General features: G+C 40.7%; 1 protein-coding gene across 3 annotated transcripts in view; it reads left to right on the forward strand.

Annotated features, from left to right (window-relative positions):
- The window catches only part of BANK1 (B cell scaffold protein with ankyrin repeats 1), a 137,771-nt gene extending 125,281 nt beyond the window's left edge, over nucleotides 1–12,490 (forward strand). For 2 of the 3 annotated variants that reach the window (XM_032109898.1, XM_032109899.1), the window contains exons 12-16: nucleotides 654–722; nucleotides 2,325–2,509; nucleotides 4,131–4,194; nucleotides 8,649–8,698; nucleotides 10,617–12,490. In XM_032109898.1, coding sequence (XP_031965789.1) covers nucleotides 654–722; nucleotides 2,325–2,509; nucleotides 4,131–4,194; nucleotides 8,649–8,659 — 329 coding nt within the window. In that variant the 3' untranslated portion in view covers nucleotides 8,660–8,698; nucleotides 10,617–12,490. The remainder of the gene's footprint in view (nucleotides 1–653; nucleotides 723–2,324; nucleotides 2,510–4,130; nucleotides 4,195–8,648; nucleotides 8,699–10,616) is intronic. The other variant, XM_032109900.1, reaches the window with a different exon arrangement.
- The last annotated feature ends 6,309 nt before the right edge of the window (nucleotides 12,491–18,799 follow it).

Here is an 18,799-nt window from a genome sequence, read left to right on the forward strand (position 1 = left end):
GAAAATCAGAACTGAGACTTGAGAGAAAGCTACTGCCACACAGGCTAAGTCAGAAACTGAGCAATTCCCACCTTCTGGGTTTCACATATGCTGCCAGCAAAAGTTTGACTGTAGCATTTCATGGTGTATCCGGGCTGGCTGTACTCTGGGCACTTCACAGGAATGGGAATGATGGGCTATGCTAACAGAGGGGTTGTGCTTTGCTGTTTCTAGTGCTTGAATAAAGTAGACACAAATATATACACACACTTTCTTTAGCAGTGTCACTATTCTACCTAGTATTATTGGGGTTTTTTCTGCCTTAGCTTTCCCCATAAAGTAAGAGACAGGCTACAGTGACTGTACCATGTGAAGAACGGCGAGATCTTGCTGTTTCTTCTAAACAAGTAATATGCTAGTGTGATGAGTCCATTTTATTTTCTTCAAAGCGTCTTGTAATGGTTTCTCTAATATCAGTGATCCTGCCATTCTGTGCAACAGAACAATTTTTCAAGTAATTAACATTAGAATGACAAGTGGGTTGAAAAATACTCCTAGACTAGAACAAAAAATGTATTTCAGCTGGCTTTTATGAGTCTCCTTCCTTCGTTCAGAATGTGTGATGGGTTTTATTGCCATTTTTCAACTTCCTTATATTCTTAATTTTGTTGCAGTGTTTCAGCAAAAGGCCACTCGAGCGACCAGTGACAACAGCAGGACATACTGCGAGGCCAGGAATCCCGGTACAGAATTTCATTTAGCTTTTTAACTGCCTTGATATTTTTCAGTGGAACTAATTGAGTTTTGCTGTGACTTGATTTTGGGTGATTTAGCATCTGTTTTGCCACCTATTATTTATATCCTTAATGGTATTGCAGCACTAAGAGATCAGATTAAAGAAAGAATACTAAAAGTTACAGTCTTGTAGGAAAGATTTGTAGAGTCAGAGTTACTTTACATTTTTCTGTTTCCTTTCATCATTGTGATTAAAGCTAAGAAAAGGAAGGACAGGAGGGCTCAGCTGTGCACTAATTCCAGCCATGGAAAGACAGTAGTAGGAGGAGCAACAGTTTCTGCCTGCATGCCCCAAGATCCATGTAAAATTAATTACTTGTGGTAGTCCAGTTGTTATTTGAGTTGTAGCAAATTACAATGTTGCTACTATAAATTCCATTAATGGTACCCTAAAATAATTAATATTATGTACAAAATGAATAAACACTGAGTGAAGATATTTCCTCCTGCTTCAGTTATCAAGTAGCAGGTCAGGATTAAAGCATACAGAGCAGCATGTAATCACTGATTTATTACTGCACTGGGGAACTGCAGTCTCCAGTGCTGCTGACACTGCTTTGCATGAATGAATACAGGACCTTCTAGATCTTACTGTGGTGGAATATTGGTAGCACAGCTCCACAAACCAACCTCGTGGCCTTCTTTGATGGAGTGACTACACGGTTTTATGGGTCTGAGGAAATACACCCCTTTTGCTGGTACAAACAGTGCAGTTTTACCTAACCTGGTCTGATCTGCAAATAATCCTGTCAGATGAAAGGTCATTAATCCATCAAAATAGAACCAATTAGCTGAGAAGCAAAAGAGTAGAGATTCATGCTCACTGTGTGCTGGTATGATCAGAAAGAGTACTGGGAGAAGCCAAAGTAGCTGTTTATTGCTTTCCTTACTGTATTTCCCTTTGAACAATCATTCCTTGCTTGAAATGAAGATAGTGGTAACAGAAAAACTGACCCAAATCATGTTCATGGTTTAAACTTCTATCCTGGCCACACTCCCCATGCAGTGAAGGAGGTGCAACAGCCTCGTAGAGGGCTCAGAGACCCCCGTTGCATGGCTGCTCATGTGTTCTGGATCAGCCATTCCAGTATCAGTATCCTGGAGAGAAGCAGTGCTACATCTCCCTGGACCAAGCTGTGAATCTGATAATGCACATCTCCCTTTAGCTGTGCACCTGTATCATATTCTCCAGGAACACTGGGCTGCAGGGTTTTCTTGTTGCTGCAGTGTGTTTAATAATTTGGAGGAAGAAAATCTTGTGAAATTTCAAAATGCTTCCTTACCAAACTTTTGAGATATGCAATGTAGGACGTTGAAAAGGATAAAAAGGCACTGTGGATATTTTATATAGCAACCATTTCCTTTAAAATGTCAGTAGTACAGTGGTAGTGCTAGTAGGAAATTCTTTTATGAACCAACGCTAATGGAGAATCCATGGACCTGGGCAGTAGTAATGAACAGAATGTTTGGTATGCAGCTCTGCTGCCAGAGAGTAATGGTAGAATCCACATTGATTTGTTGCATTTCTCACTTTGTACATTTTGTTGTAGCAGCACACAGAGGCCACACTGAGACAGTAACTTACAGCACTGTGGTACACAACATCCCTCCTGAACAGAAGGAACTCATCCACTTGCAGGAACAGGTGAAAAAGGGGGAAATTTCTGTGGATGAAGCCCTTGGCAGATTTAAGGAGTGGCAGAACAAAAAGCAGAGACTACCATTCACTCAACAGGTATGAGTTTGAAATTTTTTCCTTGATAGGAATCTTGATCAGAATTCTGAAAACAAGATCTTGTGTTTTGGCTCCTGCATATGAGGTCAAAAGTAATAATCATGATTTACACTCAAATCGGCTCCCAAGGAGCTTGCTGCTTACAGTTCTAATTCTTCTAGAAACCCATTTCCACTGTTGTTTGATTACTTGAGAGGTTTTCTGAATTTGGTTAAAATCCAGAGTTAAATATGTTGGTCTCATAAGACTTGTGTTTTAAACTGTTGGGTGATGTGCATCTTTCATGAAGCCTTATGTCACCAAGCAAGCCAAATGTGCTATTGAGCAGTGTCAGCTAACAGAAACATGACTATATCAAACTTACATTTATTACATTCATTTAATATTTATTAACTTACATCAGGCTTTATGCCTGTCTGAAGGTGTTGAATATACTTAGTGAAATCCACAACTGTTGGCAAGGCTCTACAGCTCCTTTGTATTCAATGTATGGAGTAAATTGAGGTGCACAAAAACAGGATTTACAAAAGCCCACACACTGAGTCACTGAAAGAACTGCATCAAAGCTGCGAGCCATGGAGAGGAGGTCTGTTAATTGCTTCTAAAAGACACATGGAGAAAGAGGTTATGCCCTCATTTTATTTGAGGTCATGCATTAAGAAAAATAATTTCTTGTTGTCCTTTAGGTCATTTAGTAGAAAGAGGAAAAGCAAAGCTAATTTACTGCTTTTCAGAGTGGGAGAGCTATCAGATGCTGTCAGCAAGGAGAATGCTCTTTGTGTTTGCTTCTACTTGAAAGTCTGAGCTTTGTCATCACAGTGGAACATTCAACAGCAAAAATGCAAGGGCCTGGAACAGTTTGGGAGCCCATTTCCCAAGCTGGGCACCAGCAGCACAGCACTGGGAATGTGAGGGATGCCCCCTTCCAAATCCATGGAAGCCAAGCATGTGGATGAATTACTGGTATTGGTCTCTCAGTCAGGGGCATTTCTTGTGGAGGAAGATGGTATCTAATCTGTGCCATGATAGCAGCACCAAGTTGTAAGTCTTTTTTTTTTTCTTGGTGAACTGTAAGATGCCTGTATTTCAAGGAAGATTTACTTGGCCTGTTTTCAGTGCTTCAGGGAAAAAGCTACTTTGTAGTGGTGGTTTATACTCTGCATTGCATGTGTGACTTTTCTTTGGTTTTGTTCCATAGAAAAGTCTTTTCTTCTTACTCCTCTTATAACCATGATGAACTGACTTCATGCTGTCACTGCAGTTGTTTGTCCTTCAAACTTGGATTGGATTTTTGAGGAAAAATTGCTTGTCCAAAAAGAAACCAACCCCAAAACAAAAAACCCCAAAGAAACAAAAATAGCACACCCAAGCCTCTGTAATCTAATGCCAGAATCATTGTAACTTAACTGCTGGCGGGGATAACTCCGCAAGACTCTTAGGTAAAAATGGCAAAATTAGCATCATAAACGGTTTTCAGTCCTTTAAAATTATTTTCCAAGAGAGAGATGCTTGGTGTTCAGAATGCTAAAGGATCCAGCTTTTTATATTGACTTATTATTTTACAATAAGCTTCCATTCCTTATCTCTGCTGCTGATTTTATGCTTGTTTTTTTACTTAAAGGAAAAAGAGCATCATCTTAGAGACACCACTATCAGGAACAGACAAGAAAATGAAAACCTGAATGGTAGGTTGCACTTTTTCTGCTTTTTAGGACTCTGAAGCCTTGAACTGTAAGTATAGTGCAGAAGTCTGATCCAACCCCTTTTGGATTGGGCACTGAATTTGTAATGACCATTTTCTGTATCTGACCACATTTATTTTAGCATAATCAGGCCTTCAGCTGTATCAAGATTTCATCCCAAAGATTAAATCACTATGAGTTAATGGGGCAGAAAATTTACCAAGCCTCTGTGGCTCAGCTTTTCTGTAGCCTATTTCCTACAGCATCATCAGAATTTGGGTAGATGGCTTCTTGATGACTTCAATATTTTATTTGTAAATCAGCCATCAATTTGCAAATTCTTGATAACCTTTCTACTGGTACAGCAGGTTTTTTTAGTATTATGGTCATTATGTAAAGCTGTACCATTGGTGATTTAAGATGCCTTTTTCCCTTTTCAGGGAGAAAAATGGGATTTTTGGGGTTGTCCTGTGCTGGGCTAAGAGCTGGACTCTGTGATCCTTGTGGGTGCCTTCCAACTCAGAATAATCTATGATTCTTTGTGATTGAATGTCATCTGCAATAGTATAGGTCATCTGCTTTTCCTGCAAATGATTTTCTCTCGTTGTTACAAAAAGAATCTATTAGATGGTATTGGTTTTAGGCCTGTGATTTCTGTAAACTTCAGTACATATGCTGAAAGGAAAATCAGTGCTTCTTTTTCACATTGGACTTAGTGCCATTTGTATATCTCTATTTAAAATTATCACCCCAATGTGTTATTTCCTTACTGCAAGAGAGAAAAATAATGACAGTACTGCTTTCATTATTCTCTTAGACAGTGTTGTGTTTATGTGAACTTTTGAGATATTGTGATTAATTAAGGGAAATTCTTGCTGGCCCGGGGGCTTCTTTGCAGTCCAGATACTTCAGTTTAATATCCTCTGTGGCTGGTGGGGGTGCAGTGTCCTGAGCTAAAGTCTTCACAAGGTGAGGGCTTGGGATCACTGCAGCTCATGGTAACATGAGGGTGATTCTTGGGAAGTATTTGTCTGTAGGGTTTCATTTTAAGGCCACAGCAGCAGTCCTGCCTCTGTAGCTGTCCTCCCTCTCCAGAGTTCATTTATTGGATCATACCAGCAGAAATGTAGTATCAACACTAGAATTGTTAATTTTGTGAAATTATCCAGTAACTCAGGTAATGATCCTTATATTCCCTTCTGATCCTAACCTCTCTGCCCTCTGTTACACTATCATATGTCCTGTGATGCATATAAGTCAGCAGCTTTGCGCTGCAGAAATGCAGTGGGAAGAATCATTATGGTCTGTGTCCAACAACAGAAATCAAATATTTCAATGCTTGAAAATAAGGATTTCCTCTAGAACTGGAGGCACATCGATGGCAAGAGTGAACAAGGATCTCAGAAGGCCAGTATCTATGTCCAGACATAAACAAATTGCCTGAAACAAAAATGACAATCACTTTCTTTTCTCCTTCAAGGTTCCTAAGGAAGGCAGACCAGAGAGCATTCATTTGAGAGACATTTTGTTTCACATGCCATTTAGTAAAGTGGTATGTGTGAATGTCAGTAGTCCTCAGGTTTGTTCAAAGAATTCTAGTTTTCACATGTATACACAGGCTCTCCCTGCTGTACCTTTAAAAACATGGGCCTCTCTCTCTAGACTCCGTATTTGAAACCAGGATTTGGACAGTCTTTTTCATAGACAGTTTTTGAAGTCGTGATTGAGGATTTAAAGAGATCACATCTGAAGTCTGTTAGAAAATGAATTTGATTTTATTTTAATGAGAAAAAAAAATATCTCCTACAAACTAGTATGGAACATAATTTTTAGTTTCTTGGTAATTTTGATCTTGCTTCCACTGTAATGAAGTTATTAATGAGGGTGGCACTCATTTCAGTCTTGCACTATAACATTAGATGCTGTCTTAAAGTTCATGTCTCATTTTGTAACAGTTTAGTATAGGACTGAATAAAACCTAAAAAAAAGAAATCAACTGCAAAGCAAAAGGTTCTGCCACTCTTGGAGTGCAACATCGACAAAACCCTATTTTAAGAACAATGAAATAAGGCGTAGGCATGTAGAACATTCATTTGTAGAAAGTACAGGCACAGACAATAGTTTAGCTCAATATTATATAACACACATATGGTCTGGCCTGTAGATATTGATAATACTTGGTTTTTTTCAAGATGTTAGCCAACAGACCAAAACCAAGAAAAAAAAATACCTGAAATAAAATTTCAGGGAAATACATAAAAGGTTTGTGGACAGAAACGCCACTTTTATATCTGAGTAGCCCAGATTTTTCAGGGTACACCACCAAAGTACTGAACTAGAAGTAGCTTACTGCCCATGGGAGACCTCCTTAAGCATAGGGTAAGGCTTGAGAGTCTTGGGTTTCTGCATGTCCACTAAAAGCAAATGGCAGCAGCTGAGACAATATTTAGGCAAGGATTACTAGACAAGTTTCCTTTAAAGTCTTAAAAAAACGCGCAGCTTTCACGTGCATCCCACGTCCTTACTTCCTAGCACATGGGAATATTTAAAAACCTGTGTGATGCCTATCTACATCATTGGGCATTTGAAATACCTATGTGAATCTCATTTAGCCATTTCTGAACATGGAATTTCAAAATCTGCCTACTATTGCAGTTACATTATGGCACCTTGTGTGTCACATCCCACAGCTTTAGTCATCCAGCACCTAAAAATATGCACAAGATTGCAGAAACTACATAAGAAGGTTTGAGTTGCTTGTAGTTAGCTATCTCGTCATAGCTAATCTCTGTAGAGCCTTGAACTTGTTCATTAGGGACGCAGAGTAAAGTGCCAGGTTCCTCATCAAAAGTGGGAATGACTGATGCTCTGTTCTCCAGGCCTGGCACAACAGCAAGAACTGAATAGTAGGTGTCCCTGCTTCATTGCTGGTAATGAGCAAGACAGAGGCCAAAGAGGACAACCTATAACTCAGCTGGCCTTCAGGAGACAAATACTGCATTAAGCAAATGTTAAGCTTGATTTATTGTTATTGGTGGTGGTGTTACTACAACTATAATTATTTCAATGCCAGCAACTTCTATAATGGTTGAAGGTAGGTCTTGGAAAAAATGTTAGATGTTTTAGTAGTCCTCCAATGACAAATATACCCATGGGACAAATGAGCAATTCAGTCTTTGCAGCTGTTCAGTCTTGGCCTCCCTGGCAAGACTGGCAAGGTAAGTGGCTTGCTGTGGAAAGGTCAAAGCTTCTTCCACAGGCTACTCAACTGCAAGCATTTATTTCTTAGCTGTTAAAATCAGTAGGTACTGACACTGGAAGAGGCCTTCCTATCCAAGAAGGGCAAGCTTACTAGCTGTAAGTAGCCAGGTCATCCACTGCAGTAAAGGCATCCTCCACAGAATTTCTTCTTCCAGATTTTGATTTCCAAATCTGTAGATGCCCAACTTGCTGCCAAAGACCAAATCTCTTTCCCATCTTGATCCAAAAAACACCCAGAAGAGCACTGTGCACATTCTACAAACTGGCAGGTTATTGATTACATTTGCTATCCAAAATGTCTGGCTTCATTCCTCAGCCCTCATCAGTGCCTTGTTTTTAGTCCAAGTTGCTAACAGATTGCTTATTCATCAGTTGATGCCTCTCCAGCTTGCAGGTTGTGACTAAGTAGAGTTCCCTGAAAACTAAAAAAACATCTCTCATTTTTGAGCACAACCACCAATTTCTGTTGTCTCTGCTAAGGTAATAGGACGATGAACAAAGACAGAGCCTAATTTTGGCATTTGGATCCACAGGCACTAAAACTACTTTAGTCAACCCAGTTAGCAAAGTTGGAATACCATGGGACCCTGAAGCACATACAAGCTTTTGTATGTTTGGACAGTGAGGAAGTCATAGAAAAGCTGCTTTTTTCTTCATGACTTCAACAGTATTTCAGTCAGGACTTCTAATCTTGAAAATACTTGCTTGGTGTCCACTGGACTTGTGAAGGAACATCTGTAGCCTGGCTTATTCCCAATTTCTTAGCTTCACATGATGCTCAAAGTTTAAATCTAGAAAATAACAAAAATCTGTTTCCTGCCTTTTTGTCACCAAGTCAGGTCTTCATGAGGCAAGTTCACAGTCCCACTGCTGACAGGAGTTCACCAAGACAATGAATATCCATGTAACTCTTGCCTCTCGTAATTGCCACCAAGAGAGACCAACCTTGCTGTTGGGAGTAAGAGTTGTACAAAATCTACCTCATGTCATTCTCCCACACAACAACTGCTTATTTCTGTGAATGTCTCTTGCTCCCCTGCTCCCAGGGACATGTGTTGTCTTCATATTTGAAGTAAAGCACATAAGAAGTGACTCATTGTAGAAATGTGTTTTCTGAATTATTCAGCTTTGAAAGATATTCTGCACAAGCCTAACATTGATTTCAATTATTATTGATTGCACCTTTTTCTTTTTAGTCTACAACTAGGAGCCCAACAGACAAGGAACAGATGCCTAATTACGCAAGGTAAGAACAGGTATATGAATGCACACACACACACACACACACACTCATGCACAGACGTTGTTTGTCATGGAAACGAACACTTGTGGAGGAACTTTGCATCAGAGTGCACTTGTGTAACAGGAGGAGGGGAGTGCATCTCAGAGGCTCTGATTTCACAAGATAAACCATTATCACTGGTCTGATTTGGACTAGAACTTCTGTTTTATCAGCTATCAATCTACTCTGGTTTAGCGCAGGGCAGATTAGCAAGCAGTGAGGCACTCACTTGTGGGTGCAGCTGAAGAGAGCTCCTGCCAGTTATTGCCACTAAGGCAGGGTATGCACCTAAAAGCTGTATCAGAGTCCAGCCCTACATCCTGATTTCACAAGTAGCGTCAACCATATTGAATAAAGTTGAAAGCCATAGCTACAAGGATGTGTGCAGATTAAACATGAAACCAGTGGTCATTTCAGTGCTGGGAGGCTTAGAGGTGAGGATACTGTCTCCGCAAACAGCAGAATTTTCCAGTGGTTGTGCTAGTGAGTTTCTTGGGTTTGGGGCATCTAATGAGCTCTTTAATAGTTGGGGGGTTTAAGTATTACTGTCTGCTACCTCGTCATATTACTATTACATTAATCTATTGTTATAGTATTAATATTTTTGCTATTGTTACATAATATTATTAATTTTGTTAAATAATGTTTGTTCACAGTAGCAAATTGAAGCAGTTTATTCCTAAAGACAACTGTAATTTTAAAGGCTTTGTTAGCTAAGTTACTTTGATTCAATTTCCCTCTCCAACTTCTCTGACTGAGGGGAGTGCAGTGTGCTACTGTTGTAGCATTATTTTTTGGCATTGAAAATGGATTATCTTCAGTGGGGTCTCTTCTGCCACCCTACTCTCATGTAAAGGAGAGGGAAGTTGCTTCTTGCAACAAGTGTGTGTCCATGTCTCATTTCTGGAGCCAACTGCTCACCTGCTCACTGGAATGCAGAGTCCACACCATAAAACCATAGGTACCTCCTCTGCTGCTGCTTATCCTCTGAATCACTTGTTCAGGCACCCCCCCTTCAAAAGTTCTCATAAGAACAAAAAAAAAGGGTCTTATGACATGAGCTGAAAATGAAAAATTAGTGTTCCTTCTTCAAGGGGCAGCTTGACTCCTACATGGGCATTCCTAACGGAGCTGTTTCCTTGGCTGGAGATGAAGTCACCTATACTTAATGAGTAAAAAAGCTTTGAATTTTGAAAGCTCATAGGCTGGAGAAAACTACTACAAAAAGCTGGGTAATATCAGAGATGCTTATAAATTCCAGATTGCTAAAGGGAAATGAATCATGCAAGGGGAGAGGGGGAATTACCCCTGGGATCAGAATAGGTGATTTCTGTCACTTTTAGAAAATCATTATGTGGGAGAGAGAAGGTAAATTAGAAGTGGGAGAACTTGCAAATACAATTTATCCAGAATGTTCAATAAATTCTGTTTGTGAATTATGCACAGCAACCTCCAAGATTCTCCTCTTCTGCAAAGTGTAGCCTCTTCATCGTTTTCTTGCTCTTGTCTCTCTTCAGATTGGTTCAAAGAAACCACAGGTTTTTTTAAGACTAATTCTGGGAAGATTTTAGAGTGTTTGACTGTTACAAAAAATTGCAGATAAACATTCAAGATCTACCTTTCTATTGCTCATGTTTTGACCCCCCCCAGAGAGTTGAGTCTTCAAATCCAGTGCAAAGTTCTTAGCTTACTTAGCTAAGAATCACATTTTCCTTACATGAGGTGGGAGGAGGGTAAGGGAATTGATATCCAGCTGGTGGACCTGAAGGGATAGAATGGGTTTGATTCTTTCATATTCATTTCAACAAATACAGTTTGATCTTATTCTAAACAAACTTGACCAGTCTATTGAATAACAGGAATTTTTCATCATTGCCTACAGTGAGACTCCTCAGCCAGCTGCCCATCAGCTTCCTCTGCTTGGCATCCCACACGTGTTCCAGATGTGCCCTGACAGCCTCGGGCTCCAGCCCATCCTGCTGCAACACCACTGTGGGGCCATTGCTGCACTTCCAGTGCCTTGGAATCTCTCACCTGGACCAACTCTGGAAGATCAGTACTACTAAAGCAAATTAATAAGATTTCTTGTAAAGTCAGCATCGAATTTTACACCTTTTCTTTGCTTTTTCTTTTTCCAAGATGACAGCTGACAATTTCTGTAAAGATGTATTGCGTGCTTTGGTTAATAATTTTTAAAGCCATTTCAGTTTTTCCATTGTGCTTGATAAATTGTTTAAAAGTAGATTTTATGCACAAAAGAGGAAGATTGTAAAAGGTTATGAAGATTACAAAGTGAAAGTAAATAAAATTTAGCTTTTACTGTTTGTTAGAACATTTTTATATTAACTTTATGTAAAAATTTGTCTTTCCTTGAAATAACTATTTCATCACCAGTTTAAATACTTGTACTCACATCAAAGCTAATTTCTTAAGCCCAACTATGTCAATCAGTACTAATTATCTACTAATGCATTAAAGTGATTACAAGAATTTGGTTTACAGGGAAATTGTGTTTTGTTTAGTAAGTTGACTAAGGTAAATTATATCCAGAACAAAACAAAATTACTTTCTATTGCATTAACACAGCAAAAGTAAAGGAATAAATATGGTTAATGGGTATAATGGCCTGCATTCCCAGAGTGTTCCACAAAATTTTTTGTTCCACAAAATTTAAGTGAGCATATGATGATACAAGAGTATGCAAGATGAGTTGCCCTATTTCATGCACAAAACCAAGGAAAAAACCTCCTTAATAGAAATACATTTTGCTGCTTGTTAAAGTGACACCCAAATTTGGAAGAGGGGAATGGATTTGAAGTTCAAGCCCTCAAGGCTCATATTATTTTTCCAATCCCAATAAATTATTGTGCCAAGTGAACTTTTAGGAATAAAAATAAGCCAAAAAGCCAATGTTGGGATTTGAAAATAATGACAGAATCTTGAAAGCATGTAGACTTAGAGTAATTAAAAATCTATTTTCTCTTTTAAATGGGTTGATTAAACATTTTCAGGAAATTATTTGTTCTGTGGGGAAAACCTGCATTTCTGTTAGAAACACTCCTGACAAATACTGCGGATGTATTGCTATTAAGTCATAAATATTCAGTGACTGCTGTATGAGTGTGGTAACATAGCTTTGTGTACCATACAAAGCTATTTGAACCGCAGCAGAAGCCCTGAAATTTGTAATGCATTCCAGAGCTGGAAATAGAGTCAGTGTCTGTGAACTGAGGGGCATGAGACTGTCAGGCTTTATAGGAGAGAAGCTGGGATGTTTTGAGACTCACCTGGCTACACAGAAATGGGAGTGGGGAGAATTATTTGGAAATCCAAATGAGCATAAGCTGTTATATACCCCTTAAGAGGTCCTTCTTTCTACCCTCAGAAATATTTATATTCTTACAAACCTAGCTAGTCAGTGTATCCCTGGCAAGCATTCCTGACGGATTGACATGTAAGTGGAAAAGAGAACATAAAAAATGAAAAGGTTCTTCATGTTGGTACCTGAGGTCTTTTCTGCCATTTGTTGCTTGTTTCTGTAGCAGAGGAGATGAAGGGACCTTTCCTGGGAGGAAAGTCCTCCCAAACTTTCAGGCAGGATCCGGGTGCTCTCTGTGCTGCCAAGGGAGGGGCTGTGGCCCAGTGGCTCCTGTGCTCCAGTGAGAGGGCACCTGGGCAATGCAGGGAGTTGTGGTCAATGGTAACAAACTACAGAACGGGAAATTTGCAAGAATAAAGCACAGACACTTACATCAAGGAAATAGTGTGGTTTTTCTCAGGGAAAAATAGAGTGTGACAATACAGCAACCATGCCAAACACACAAAGTTGAAGCCTGAGGGTAGCTCCCCTCAGGAAATAGAAGTTCACTCTATGTGCATGCATGTGTTTGCATCTCTAATGTGATACTCCACAGTTTCCAGCCCAGGGTAGTTTAGGATTACCCATAACAAAGCAACTCCTGTTCTCTGCTTTTGCTGCTTCACCCAAGCCCTGCTCTAGATGGCCCAAGTACGGCAACATTACAGGTTTGGGCAGCCCTGTTTTACAAAAAGCAAAGAATATTTTCAGTTCCTGCAGCTGGGGCAGCTACTTCTGCCCCGTCACAGATGTACAGTCTCAAAAGGATGCCAGCTAGCAAGGGAAGATGGGGAAGACATGCAGTGTCACTTCAATGAAGAAGTACTTCTGCTACACCACAGATTTGTTTGTTTTATCACTCTAGTCTCCTCTGACTCTTGATACTATAATGTAGAACACCAAAAACCTAAACCAAAGAAAATACACCCTGCCAAAACCCAGATCAACTGTTGCCAGTCTACAAAATCTTCCTGAAAAATTGTGTGTAATCCATAACAATGCAATTTCTATGGTATTAAATTCCACAATGGCTAAGCAACAAGTTGAAAACAGGGCTGTTGTTCATTTGGGTTTTGTTTACACACACAGAATTCCCACCCACCCATACTTTGAGGTAGCAAGCCAAGGCCCCAGAGGAGAAGTAAAGGGATGGATGTTTTGTTTTTTTTTCTTTCTCCAGAGGGAATTTTTTCATCTCAGTGTAGTTAATTATGTTCAAGCTACAAGTAAAATCATTACACTTCTACAAAAATAAGAGCATCTGTTCCCCACCCATCTCATACTCAGTATTCACGATGTTTTCTGCTGCAGGATTTCCATACATTTCCTCAAGGTGTGCCACTGAACTTCCAACACGTTTCTAAAAAGACATTCCGACACAAAGGAAGTCCTGAAGTTTTGCTAACCAACGTGCTTCACCGACAGGGAACATCAGCAAGTGCCTGTTAGGCAGTGCATGAACAATTAAGTAAATCACAGGAGCCTGAGAGCCTAACAGAGGCAAGATCCCTGTTGTAGGTGCTCTAAAATATTAGCTAAAATAGCTGAAATATTAGTTTCATTGTCAGCTAGGGGATTCAGTAGCCAGCCCATCAGCAATAGCACCACTCCACACTTCCAGCTGGCAGTATGTATTCCAATGAACTTGAACCAATAATTCATTGAAAAATAAATGCTTTTAACAGTGACATCCAAGAGAAAGGAAACAATGCAGGGGGATCCACAGTGACTGCAGTTATCAGCAAGTTTGATCTGCCAGGAGCCTCATTACAGGAGAGGTTTCAGTGAGTCAGCAGTGCTCAAAGATTGTCCACTCCTTGCTGAGGTAACTCACCATTTGGATGTAGCCTGTCATCCATGAGGGGGTGGCATGGCCTTGCTGGATGTTCACCCTATCAAGAAATACTCACAGCATTTCAACACCAGTGTAACATGCAGCAGAGTGAGAATAAATATCAACTCCTACCTTCTTTTATTAAAGAAGCTATGATCCGTGCAGGAATGTAAATGGTGCTGAAGATACATTTCAGTCTTCATAGGAAACATCTCCCTGTGATAAGAGCAGGAGCAAAATGACAAGAGTTGTCCTGACAGTGCTCGAGGGGGTGTGAATAACAAAGAGGAGGCAGAACCATGCAGACTGACTGCTCATCCCCTTGATTTACTGTAACCAACTTTCTTCCTGACAAACTTCAGAGTCATAATTCAGTAATGCTGAAGTGAGTCATTCCAGAAATAGGCCCCAAGACAAGCCATCAACAAGCAAGGTGGAGGGACATAATCAGCCATTCTAGACACACTGGGATGCAGTAGCTGAAATTAAGAACTGCATCAAGAGAGCAGGGAGAAGTTTAATGGAGGCAGAAAGTGGTCCCAGGGAAGCAGCAGTCACTTTATGCCAGACTCCTAGTACAAGAAATCAGAAGACATGTACCAGCATCACTGTCAACTCTCAACAGTAATTTCAAAGGCTTGGATCAGCCTCTTCTTACTGGAAAAAAACCCCAGGAATAAAGTGCCCAGGTCTCAGCTCACTTCTGCAAGGACCCTCCATACACACAGACAGTAGAGGTCCAACAGAGGTGAAAAATCCATTGAGGCTGCCCAACACTGTAAAAAATACACACATGAGCTGCAATTGTTTGCAGATGCAAGTGACATACAGTACTAAAATGCTGACCGGAAAAAGTTTACTGTTACTATCTATACAGAGAATGCACCTAGCCTGGTAAAAAGGGAAAAAAAAAGGCTCATCAATTGTAATGCTAAAATGCCTCATTATGAACTTGTGGTTTCAGCCCTGGCAGAAGACAGGCCAAAATATTTCACCCCAGGGCACTAACCTATGAAGCTTGTTTGGGTTACAGCAACTTTTCAGAAAGTAACCATGGATCCAGTGCATTTCAAGGCAAGACTCATGGGTCTAACAATTATCTGAGGGACTTTTTCCTAGCATGGATTTGGGTAATTCAGTCACCTTCTCTGGTGCTTGCAAAGCCTTTCTCTGCCAGATTAAGTGCTGTTATCAGAAGTCTTTCCGTACGAAGATATTTATAGATAAAGAAAAAACCCCAAACTTAAACGGAGATCACAAAGCAGACTTGTCAAACTTTGTTGTAGATTTTGAGGTTGCCATAAGCACTTCTACCTGCAAGGCATGGGCTGGCACACGCCATTGCTGTTTATTGCACTACAGGAACACCCACATGGCCTCAGTCTGGAGATGAGGATCCCATAGATGTAACATACAGGGCCCTACAGCTTAGATTTCAGTCACACTCAGAAGACGAGAGTCAGGGACCACAAGGAAGCAGTAAGTAACGGAACATACAGATTACGGCAGGTAACCTCATCCCTCTCAATTTACCATGTTAGTAAGTTTATATGCCCTTTTCTACCCAAATCTGATATCTGACTAGACATCAAAATCTAGACAAAAACCTAAACATCAAATCCTAGACAAGCAAATGCCAGCAGCTGCCAGCCACCAAACAGAGCCCACATCAGCTGCTATTCTCCCAAGTCATAGTTCTGGCGAGAAAATTCTGCTCAGTTTTACAGAGGATCTTCCTCTTCTTAATGCATGGAGTGAGTTTTAAGTTGCCTTTATACCATACCTGACTCACCCTAGTTTATGAAGAGGAGGCTAAAATCACAATAACTCCTGTGGGAAAAGTGCCTTACGTATTTTTATTTCTCAGTATCAGACATCTGTGGTAATTCCAGAAACAAGAGAAAGAAAGAGGTGGCAGCATTCCTCCGGTCTGATAATTTCATTGCCATTTGAGCATTGGCACATCATTTCTTATTTTCTCCTGCCCACCTAAAACAGAACATTACAAGATGTGAGCACACTGTAAAAGGATTTTCAGGAAAAGATACATTATAACACTTCTCAAGCAGGATTTTTTATTTTCTGGATACTTTTTGTTACTATTTCCTGCAATGTGAGCTTGAACACTGAACTCAATTGCCACCACACAGTATGTGTTTCCTCAATTTTTATGGGTTTGTTTGTTTGTTTTACTCAAGTGTCATTAACCAGATCTTGCATTCTATTTCTGACTGGTGATCCAAACACAGTTCTTATTTCTTTTATCAGTTTCACATATTAGATGTCAGATTTGTGCCTGATTGTATGTGGAGGGCTGTGATCCCTTGGCACAAGAGCCCTCTGCACTCCCTTGGAGGAGAGAGGCCTGAGGGCAAAAAGACTCTCCCAGAGATAAGCAACCTTTCTCTGGGTCATGGTGACAAAGTGAAGCACTCCCAGCACACCTTGTTTCTATATGGTAATAGTCTGTACCCAGTTGGCTCATTGGTTTCTACCCCACCCCCTGCCTTTCCCATAAAAAGCCCCTGTTTCTGCCCCAGACTAGGGAGCCTTTGTCCCTGGCCGTCCCTTCACAGGGGCTGCTGGACAACAAAAGCTGCCTCTGTGGAACTGCCAAACGAGGCTCTGTCTCTCTGTCCCCGAGTTCGCCTTGGGTGATTTCACAAAGAGCTGATATCACTTGTAGCAGAGAAGTTGCTGCACTTGCTGAAATCCCCTGCTGCCCAGGGAAGCCTGCCATCCCCCCGGAAGAGCTGTTCTTTGCAGGACGCTCTCTCTAGGAAGGTCGTGGCACACCGGTGCTGACCAGCATCGGACCCCCTGCGATAATTGTATGCGTTGCAAGATAAGCAAAACTGCACACTGGAGGCATTTCAGAGTAAAAACACAAACTGCTTGCAAAACTAAGCTGAGATCGGGATACTAACAAAATCAGCTCTCCAGAGCATGGGTCAGCTTCGCAAAACAGTCTTTTTGAGAAAGCTACACTTCAGCTGGTGCTTGAAACAGTTACTTCCTACAGCCCAGTGCTGTAAAATACAATTATGCCTTGTAAGGGAGGGTAAGGTGTAGTACTATTTCACAAAACAAGGTAAGCAAATAATTCTGTGGATCCAAAGCAGGCTCCCTTCCTCCTCCCAAGTGGGACAAGTAGCTTAAGCCCAGCACGAGAAGTGGTGTTTAACCATCACTTGTGCAGGGGTATTCCCTCCAGGTCTACCTTTCCCAGTTCATCCAGAGCAGTGACTGAGCTGTCATTAGTCCCCTCTCAGGATGAGAGTTAACCAGATAAAGGCCGAAATTCAGTGACAAATTTCTGATGTTTGAGTATCAGGAAGATCAGCTTCCCACTTGCAGCACAGAACAGCTAATAATTCGGAGGAGACATTTGCCTGTTCCAAGTGTCATGTCCACAACCACAATACTGTCAGTTTTCCAGGCCTGATGGTCATTACCACTTTGAGATCCTTAATTTCATGGGGTGACTACTCTCTAATTCACTTTTGAACGCAAGATGTCCGGCTTGCACCAAATAACCCAGATTAAGAGTTAAGATTGTAAAAGCTCATAATTTAGAGTGTTTATGACACTGCTGAAGAAAAAGCAGAAAATTAACCTGCACAGCCTCTCTGATCACTGTCCAACTGAAGTCAAAGATAAGTTATAGCAAATTCTGTATTATTATATCAAGCTCCACTGCTCCAAGCTACTTTAAACGGTCCCTTTGTGTTTCAACAAAATACTGGAAAAAATTGTAATGGTGTTCCTGAGGAAGGACATGACTTGAATTGCATGTGTAAGAATGTGTGCATACTCTGTGACACCAACAACAGGGTGAAAAGGAACTGTTTTACCATGGGGAGGAGACTGGTTTTGTTCACTTACAAGTTATTAACTCTAGGGTTACAGACTAAACTCCAATGAAGAGCACAAGATAACTGTTTTAACAGGCAGTTGACAGAAGGCATTTGAGATAATGCACCATTTTCCACAGAATACCAAATTTACATAAACTAAAATCAAAGCAAATGAGATTAGATAGGGCTAGAACAAGTTATGCACTACAGGAGAGCATGTGAGTCCCCTAGTTCAAAGGAAGTCACACAATAATGTTTGTTTCTCTCCTACTCAACTTCTCTCGAGCACTTCATGCATCTGTAGGAACAGCTGAGCCTAGCACCCCCTCCTCCCTCTATTCCATCCCATCTTATCTTGCTATATGCCTTGAGGAAGAAAAGCTGATAGATATCCACCCACACACTTCTTACACCTCCCTTCTGCTTGGTTTCCTTCCCAGAAGGCCAAAAAGGACATGCTTTTTCCCCATGGCATGCCAGCCAACCCTTCTGCAGCCACACAGAAGTTTCCTTTTTTATTCTTCCTTAAACTTCTGCAAGCTTGCTACAGCCAAACCACAACATAGCCCAGAGAGAAACCAGCTCAATGGTGGGAAACACTCTTTCTTTTTCTCCCCATGAATAAGTCACAGATAGCATCAAACTGAACAGACTAATGAAACATCCGCATGTCTGTTTTGCTTCACTGACCTAATCTATTTGCTAAACACTTCGGGTTTTAGGATATCAGAAAATCCCATAGTCAGTTGCTTGCTCAGTCTCACGCAGCCACACTCTCCTTATCTAGCAGCTTTCCATGGAGCATTAAGTTAAGCAAGACTCCCTGCACTCACCACAGAAGCTGCAGTTTTATATATTCAGGAAATTTAAGTACATTTTTAAGAACATTGGCAACCAGGGTATTTTTCCCATTCCTAAAGGGAGCATAGAAGCTAAAATATATCCAAGACAAAACCACATTGGATTCCAACAGCTGGGGGAGTAAAGACCCTTCCACCCTCTTCTTGCTTGTATAC

Source organism: Corvus moneduloides, chromosome 5, assembly GCF_009650955.1.
Source record: "Corvus moneduloides isolate bCorMon1 chromosome 5, bCorMon1.pri, whole genome shotgun sequence".
Classification (NCBI taxonomy): domain Eukaryota; kingdom Metazoa; phylum Chordata; class Aves; order Passeriformes; family Corvidae; genus Corvus; species Corvus moneduloides.